Raw genomic sequence first — 9,217 nt, forward strand, 5'->3', positions numbered from 1 at the left:
ATCCATGCCAAATGTGACTCCTATTGTGAGATGAATGTAGTATTAATCAATGCTCCCTTCGTACCATAGAAATAAGCCGAATTTATTTTTTTTGTCCGCCCCAATGAGATAGTCTATATCCATTTATGTAAACCTTTTTTCTCCTTTTTTACTTTATCATTTATGAATCTCACAATCCACTGCATTATTTCAACCACTTTTTCTCTTCATCTCTTACTTTATCAATTACGCATTAAAACTCATGTCATCCCCAAACCGATTTCCATGGGACAGAGGGAGTAATGTATTTGTAGCAAGGGAAGGAAATATAGTGTAGGGATCAGACTAGGGTCGGATTCACTAATTACCAAGACCTCTTTGTTCTTCATTAAGAGAGCTCAGTCAAACTCTAACCACGCGACTGATTTGTACAATTCAAGGCTTACAAAACTTGAATACAAGATTACAATCTAGCTATTACAACAAGATTAAGATCTTCTTTAATCTCTTGCGATTCCACTGCCTGCACACTCAATAAACGAGTTAGTAACACAAAAGATAGATCCTCTCGGATCTTAAACAGTTATCCAAGTAAATCAAGAATAAGCAGAAAACACAGAAGAGAACAAGACTTCGGCTCAGCCACCCGCCGATAGAACAAGTTTATTCTCCAGAAAACAGATCCAAGGGAGCACAACTGAATCTACCAGTGATTGACCTCACACTCCAGATTCCAGCACCAACAGACTCCTCAACACCAGATCTAAAACCTCCGAGAACATACTCACACAGAAACACTCACACACAAACCCTAGTTTTCACCAACACATCAGCAACCGAAGTGGTTGCCTTCTCTAGCACTGTAGCCAGATCTGCTACACTCTTAACAGTAAGAGATCACAAAGAAACCGTCGGAGTATCGTCGGAGAAGAAAGCAGAGAGAGAGAGATAGAGCTTCTGAGAGAGAGAGAGCGTTCGAGAGAAAGAGAGAATTAGTGAATATCTGAATAGCAAGAGACACACCTCTCACATAACTAGCACACACCTCAATCCAATGGCTGAGAGCCTTAATACGGGTGGGAGTACACGTGGCTGAAATCTGAAGTGTTAGGGTTTAGTTTTGGGCCAAGCCCAAATTAGCATCACCTGGGCTAAAGAAATAGACGGCCCAAATGAAAGTCCATCACCAAATATTCAACATATAGTATTTTCAGCTCGATAATAAGGGATAGAATCTTGATTGGGAAGTCCGTCAGAGTCGTCCTATAAAAGGGGAATCAACATCGAAGATTCACGGTCTACACCCTCGGTTCTGATTTCACTCTTGAAATGCTCTCTGCCTCCTAGCTCGGAGGAAGGGTTCTCTCTATTGCCGGTTCACCTCAGTGTTCCATCTTAGTTATCATGTTCCACCGCTCTTAGGAGCAAAGATACAATCTTTCTGTTTCTGTTTCAATTTTACATGTTTATTTGCATTTCCCAAGTAGTTTAAGTGCTAGATTATTCTAATGCTTTGAATTTCCGTTATTTTATTGCTACTTGGTTGGAAGTATATGTTTGTTTCGAGATGTGTCGTTTTACTTCTGTTTGTTATATGCTTTTCACAATTGTCAGTTGTTTAAACCGTTAGATCTAGAGTTATTTCACGTTGGATGTATGTTAGGGTTCATTCTTGTTCCAGTCGCCATGGTAGTTGGTCAATTTGAGTAGATCTGTTAGAGGGTGTTCCATTTTCGAGTCTTATCAGTTTAATAGAAGTAAGCTCTATTATCTTTTTATGTTCATCCATGGCGCTTACATTCTTATTTTTAGTGGTTACTTGAAGAAGAAGAAGTAGTAGGACAGTTAGAGAATCATATCTGAAATTAATTTATGCTTAATGTATAATGCATGCTTTTAAGCTTTTTAGTCCTTTAAGCTATTTAGGGAAATGTGGTCCAAAGTTATTTTTCCAGCTTGTTCTCGCCTGATCTTGTTTGATTTTAGTACTTTTGTGTGTAAGGTAAATTGTTTTTGTGTCTCCCACTTCATATAAGTATCATGCATTATCCCAGTCTAACTGACCAGTCCAGAGTCTTGTTTTTCTTACTGGTATTTAGCAAATCTATTTCTCGTGTCTCCCTTTTGGCCAACTGATTAGTTTAGAGCATGCACCATTGTTTTGGACAAGCAATAGCTCAGTCATAGCCTAGCTACAAACTCATTCTACCACATCAGCAGCCCTAAAAACTCCTCCTGCCACATCATCATGACAAGCAACTGGACAAGCAATAGCCCAGCCATAACCTAGCCACAAACTTCTCCTGCCACATCATCAGGACAAGGAACCGGACAAGCAATAGCCCACCCATAGCCTAGCCACAATAAACAAAATTATAAAACAAATAAATAACAATCACACAAAATATGAAATTAAATTTTCGACACAGATACGTGAAAACTCAATAATAATATTAAAATTTAAAAAAGTACATTAATTAAAAAAAGTACATTAATTTAAAAAAAATTACATAAATAAAAAAATCCTCCTCCACACACGAGCCCCCCGCCTCCGCCTCACTCCTTGTCGTCGTCGCCGTTGTCGCCGCTATCCGGGACCCCCAAATCTGCGGCATCTGAGCCCGCGTCTGAGGCCCCCACCTGTGCCGCGACAGAGGTTAAATCGGCCCTCATACTCACGAGCATCGCATGGAGAAAACTCTTCTCCTCGGGGTCGGTTGCCGCCCTCCATTCAGCTAAGACCTTCCACATCTGAGAGCGCGTTTGTTGACGCGCGAAGAAGGCGAGGTCGGCTGTCGACTGGCCAACAGGGGGGATGCCGACTGGACCTCCTGGGAGGCCTGGCGAGCCCGTTGCGCCCGCCTTTGACCAATCAGGCGAGTGTGGCGAGCAAACGCGGGAGGGGATGGGAACTCATGTGCATCCTCGGGGAGGTCGTGGGAACCGCCGCTGTAATCACCGGTATAGTTCAGGCGCTGCTTCTTCGGCCAGCCAGCGTCGACACCTGCCCGAAACTTCTCGGAGTCCATCAGCACCTCGTAGCAGTTCCAGTAGGGAAACTCCTTGTAAAGCCCGGGCACGGGGAACTCTTTCTCCGCCATCCTCCTGCAGTCCTCGTCAGTTTGGCCACTGGACTGCATGCGGAGGGCGTTGGTGTACAAGCCCAAAAATCGGGAGACCCCAGCCCTGATTCGGTCCCACGCCTTCCGGCACTCCTCCTCGCTGCGTGGCCGCCCCTCTGGGCAAAATGCCTTGTAGGCTGCTGCTATTTTAGCCCACGAGTTGACGATCCTCTGGTTGTTCGAGGTAAGAGGATCATCGCAAACACTCACCCACGCCTTGGATAGCGCGACGTTCTCGGCGTCCGTCCACTTCCTCCGTGCCGGGCTGTCGTCACCAGCCAGCTGCGACGACTCGCCGACCACCCTCTTCCCCTTCTTCTTCTTGGGCGCGCCCCGACCCCGCCCTACTCCCCCATTTGAACGGGAGTGGCCGCATCCCCGAGATCTATTCCCAACTCCTGTAAGGAGAAGGTCTCAATGCCAGTGAACTGCGTCTCCGCTGGGGTCGATGTGTGCGAAGAAGCAGTAACAAAATCAAAATTGGGGCGATAGACGTTGTCCCCCCCGGCGTCGGCGTCCCCTGCATCCCCGAGTACCCCCGACATCATCTGCTGCCAAGGGTACATGTTGTAGTACCCGGCCATCGGACCCCATCCACCTCCCACGGGTACCGTGGGGGATTGAGACTCACTCGTCCCTGGAGTAGGCTCGTTGTTGTGCTCCATTCCGCATTGTTGCTCTTGTACAGAAATTAAGATAGAGAGAATACTCGTTATAATAAGTGGTGCAAATGAAAATGACGTGCAAGTCGCGTATATATAGTGTTTTGAAAATTAAATTAGAAAAAAATGCACTCGCCGATCGGGAGCCTGCAATGGCGGCCAGCCGATCGGCCAGCGCGAGGGAATCGGCGTGCGCTCGCCGTTTTTCTCGCCGATTTGGCGCTGGCCGGCTGCAATGGTTCAGCGAGCGGACCGGCGAGCGCCAGGGATCGGCTAGCCGGTGGGCTCGCCGCCATTGCGGATGCTCTTAGTCTCCTGTTTTCAGTCGAAACATATGTAGTTTAATTCTTAACCCACTCTTGATCCGAGGCAGCTGCCAAACCTCTTCCAAAATGTCCTTCCACATGTTTTTACAATTCATTCATCTCTGTGGATTCGATCCTTACTTCCCTATGCTAGTTAATAGCTAGTGGTTAAGGTTTTGAACGCTTGGATTAAATGTTCAATGACACGTGAATAATCTAAGAGTCTTCTTGATCAGGTTGCGTATCCTTTCATGCATGCATGTTTACCAATCCTAAAGGCGAATTTCAATAGGACTTGGCCTACAAAAATCTACAATCTCCTTGTTTTCCTTTGAAGTTTATATATGAAAGTTAGAGATGGCTAAAAAAGTTAAGTTCGGAGAAATATATACTCCCTCCGTCCTATGTTACTCGCACTTTTTATTTTAAGCTGTAAATTTAGGATTAATTTTTTAGTGTAATTAAATTAAAATTTTAAATGTAATGAGACATCACTTAATAAATGAGCTCTTAACTTAATCTAACATATTAATTAAATACATTAATTCTAACTTAAACTATAAATAATGTAAGTAGTTTGTGACGAGCCGAAATGGAATAGTGCAAGTAACATGGGACGGAGGGAGTATATATGTATTCCTTATTTGATGGAGTAATATATAATTACAGTTTGATCAATTTGGATTTTGAAATATTCCCTCCATCCCAAAAAATAAGCACACTTTCTTTTTTCGCATGTTCCATAAAATTATCCCATTTAAGTTCTCCCAAACTCATTACCTATATATATATCAATTTATTTATAACTTATACCACTAGGACCTACCATTAAACACTAATTAATAATAATACGTGTCTTATTATCCACTAACATTATTTTAACTATCATTCTCCTCATATCTCTTACTTTACCAGTTATGCATTAATTATAGTACTTCTCTTTTAAGAAAAAGCTATGATGAAGTTTTGTCTTTTGTAAATCTTTTTGTTTTATTTGTTTTTGAAGGATAAGATGTGCCTTTGAAAATAAATTAATAGAAATAGAACCCTAGTTTTATATATTGATTTTATAATAGAATATAAGTATAATGAGTTAGGTGAATGATAGATCCCCTATTTAAAATGAAAAAAAAGCAAATGAAATTTTAAATCATGGAAATCTAAAAATGAAAAATGGGATAATGTTTCACGGACAAACACGAAGGAAGCATTAGTTTTTGTTTTTAATGGATGTTGTGATGATGAACTTGATGGTACTTGAAGACTTAGACAAATTTTCTTGGATCACATGCATTGCCCTTGAACTTTTTTCCCGGTTGAGACCCGCACGACTACTATTGATTTGTACTATTAGGGGTATTCAGTTTGCAAGATTGTATCCCGGATTAAATTAGTAGTGTGTTTGGTTCATGAGATTTAGTTCATCAACTCAATCCTAGATGGATAATCATGAGATAATTAGTCATAGCTAACCACGTATGACTAAAATAATATCACAACTCAATCCAAGATTATATCTTGGCATTATTTTATCTAGGAAACCAAACAACACCTTAGATTAGAAATTTATTTTTCTTGAATATCAAATTATATTGAACCTTCAAACGTATTTACCAGTATATTATATTTTCCCAGTTGGAATTACTCCTTTCGTCCCATGTTATTAGCATTTTTCTTTTTAAGTCGTAAATTTGAGATTGATTTTTCAATATAAATAAACTAGTATTTTAAGTTTAATGAGAAATCAATTAATAAAAGAACACTTAATTAACTATAATTTACTCCATTAAATACTTTATTTCTTAAATAGAAATAGTGCAAATCGTTTGGAACAATCTAAAACAAAAAAAGTGAAAGTAACATGAGACAGATAGAGCATTATTTTGTTATAAGAGCATTCACTAGAAGGCCCTTCTTTTTTTTTTTTTTCACATCATCATTTTATTCCACATTTTCTTAAGGGCCTATCTCCTTGCAATGGAAGGGTCTATCAAAGGCCTATCTCACTTTCCATTTTATTTCACATCATTAATATTTGTATATTTCAATTTTAATTATTTCACTCAACTAAAATGCGATAAAATGGTGAACACAAATAAATTCACGACAAATAAATTATAAAAAAAAATACTATGTTTGGCCCTATCTACACAATGGAGGGCCGGTCAAAGGCCCTATCGATCGGTTTTGGCCGATACAACAACCATTTGGGGGGTAGGGGTTGTGTTGGCCGATTATCGGCTCCTCCGCCGCAATGGGGGGCCGATTGGGGAGCCGATCAACGCGTCATTTGATTCCCTCTCTAACTATTTTTGCTTATCCAAAAGTTCGTCACATTATCGTAATCCCTTTTTTTATAATTATTAAAGCATTCAAAAGACCAGGTCATCGGTCATCACATCAAAAATATAAATTCAATTCAATTTGGTTCAATTTAAGCAAATATCTGAACTGAAATCTAAACACGGCTAATGAATTGTGATCCTCTGAAAACAAAATTCCAAACATCAACTAGTTTTACAGTGAAAATAGATCTAAAGGAATGAAGTTCGACTCTAAATACTCATTTATAGCTATACTAATGAAAGAAGAATAAACTATACTGCTAAGTAGGTTGCTTTATATGAAAAACACTTGAAAAGAAATGCCAAAAATGATCTACAAAAATGAATAATAATACATTGTTTATATATGCATAAGTACGATGGTTCATATACATGTCATCTTCCAATTTCTAAATGCTTCTATTTATTTACCAAATACATGTAAAACATCTCAAAAAAAACACACAAACAAAAGCCCTTTCTCTCCGTGACACCATAGGCAAATTTTTTTAAAGAAATTAGGCCTCTCAACAAGTCTTGACATTTTACCTAGTCGGGGATGGGCACATCGGGATTATGCAGAGGCCACGAACCACGCTCCGGAGGGCAAGGAGCCGGAGCTGGCTGAGCGATGAAGGTCGGCACTTTCTCACCCGGCATCACCACAGAAACCTCCGTGGCCTAATAAAATAATTGTACACCATTCACTAAAATATTAAGGTTGTCACCCACATAATCAAATAGACCTCAAAGTTCAAACTATCTATGCATTTACATGATTACTATTGCAGTTTAGTTCCAAATTCCCAAGAAATTATATCAATACACGCAAATATATAACAAGATTGCAAGTACAAAATGACGTGTGAGGAAGAAAATCACACCAAATTGAAGAATCAATTAGTCCAAGATGTTCTATAATCCTAAGACACTAGCTATTTTAGGATAAGCCAACATAAACAAAAGCAAAGTGTTATCCTTATCTCAACAACCATCATTTAGCAAACACATACAACTAAGACTGTCTCTCTGTCTATATCATTCTCCAATTATTATACAACAAACAAAGTCCAAATAAGATTAAACAAAGTCTCCATAGCAAGAAACAATTGAATTTAAAGCCATGGTAGCTTGTCCCCGGAACAAGGAGGGGGCGATCTACGATCGTGATCATAAATGAGTAAGCGATCGAGGAATAGAGAGGTCACGTACGACAACGCGAGCCTTATCCCCATTTAAGAACTATAAAGGCGGGTAGGGACCAATAAACCACCAAACTTGCAGATTGGGGGGGCCATTTTATAAGCTAACATATACAAAGAGGACTCCTCACTGTACTAGAATCACATGGTCAAGCACATGAAATTAATTTTTATTCTGAGAAAATGTGAGCTTTATGACATGGAAAACAACAATTAAAACACAAAGTTCCATTGTTTAATTACTTGTCTGCATATGCCCCATATTTATGCTGCAGGATTTAATCTTTCAACAATGTTAGTACTTGTGTAGCTTCTTAGTAAGATTTGGGATCTTTATAGGTTCAGATTCCCTCTTATGTGGTGCAATAAGATGAATTCTCAAGAACAACATTAAAATTGTTTATAGTTAAAGAATAAAATTTCCTAATTATTTTATCTAATTAGTACTAACTATTCACTATTTAAAGAACTATTTTGCCATTTTGGATTGTCCACGAATAAAAGAACCATTTATTTTTTACCACTTTTGATATAGTGAGCCACATTACACAAACTTTTTACACTCACAATCTAGTATAAAACTAATACTCTCTCCGTGCCACTTAAGATGATCCACTTTCATTTTTGATTTATTCCAAACAAGATGACTAATTACTAAAAATGGAAACATTTTTATCTCTACTTTATTCTCTTTCTCTGATTTATTCTCTCTACTTAACACACAAAACAAAGTTGCATAGATTCCCATACCGCCCAATGAATAGATAATCTTCCTTAGGACAGAGGGAGTATAAAAATGTTTCTCACATTCCATTTACTTTCTCCTTTTACTTTTCTTTACCAAATTAAGTAATTTCTTAAAACTCGTGCCGAGTCAAAATGACTATTTAAATAGTGGACGGATTGAGTAATTAATAGTGCAAGCAATTAAAGTAGTATGTAAATAATTTGAAGAGACAATAAATGAATAGTTTACTCACTTTGTGAGATGGGTAGTAGCCGAGCTTAGCACTGAAAGCAGCAACATGATTCTGGGCTTCAATAACGGAGCGGCGGCGGCGCTCCGGCGAGGTGGTTCGGAGGAATTTCTCGAAAATGGCCATGAGAAGAAACATGGAGACGAGAATGGCGGTGGCGATGAAGCCGAAAGATACTGCATTCACGGAGTTGTCAAAGTGAGTCCAGTGGTCGTCTTTCGGTTGGTACAGCGGCGGCGGCCCTTCTCCTTCGCCGCCCATATACGTGATTTTGGGTTGAAGCCCTTTTTCCAAGATGAGATTTTTAAGCGAGGTTTAAGGATGAAAGGATTTTTGAACGTAATCGAAATTTCTGTCTGTATCAGTTTGCACTTGGAGATGGAGAGAGATGAAGAAGCTTTTGATATGAGAGAGGACGGTCGATGACCTTGTGTTGAACTTGATTTATGTCGTTACTTTGTTTCGGTCATTAGGCCATCCGCAACTCTGTCTATTATACGTCTCTTAACCGTCTCATCCATTAACTATTCATGGGCCCCACTGTACTTTTCACTCCATTTCTTAACTAAGAGACAGAACCTGCAACCCTCCATCTCTTATCCGTCTCTTAACCTTCTCTTAACTTACTATTCATTCTATTTCATTT

General features: G+C 39.4%; 1 protein-coding gene across 1 annotated transcript; it reads right to left on the reverse strand.

Moving 5' to 3' along the window:
- Nucleotides 1-6,713: 6,713 nt before the first annotated feature.
- On the reverse strand, nucleotides 6,714-8,996 carry LOC121783987. Its single transcript, XM_042182167.1, has 2 exons — nucleotides 8,575-8,996; nucleotides 6,714-7,073 (listed from the first exon to the last, which is right to left on the reverse strand). The coding sequence occupies exons 1-2, from the start codon at nucleotides 8,830-8,832 to the stop codon at nucleotides 6,942-6,944; spliced, it is 390 nt and encodes a 129-aa protein (XP_042038101.1). The 5' UTR covers nucleotides 8,833-8,996; the 3' UTR covers nucleotides 6,714-6,941.
- Nucleotides 8,997-9,217: the final 221 nt, after the last annotated feature.

Source organism: Salvia splendens, chromosome 21 (assembly GCF_004379255.2).
Source record: "Salvia splendens isolate huo1 chromosome 21, SspV2, whole genome shotgun sequence".
In the NCBI taxonomy this organism is placed as follows: Eukaryota; Viridiplantae; Streptophyta; class Magnoliopsida; order Lamiales; family Lamiaceae; genus Salvia; species Salvia splendens.

Bases quoted from the DNA above. Each gene is read 5' to 3' on its own strand.
- LOC121783987 (XM_042182167.1), bottom strand. From the start codon at position 8,832: ATGGGCGGCGAAGGAGAAGGGCCGCCGCCGCTGTACCAACCGAAAGAC. The intron at 7,074-8,574 runs GTGAGTAAACTA...TTATTTTATTAG, and splicing joins GCTACTACCCATCTCACAAA to GCCACGGAGGTTTCTGTGGT.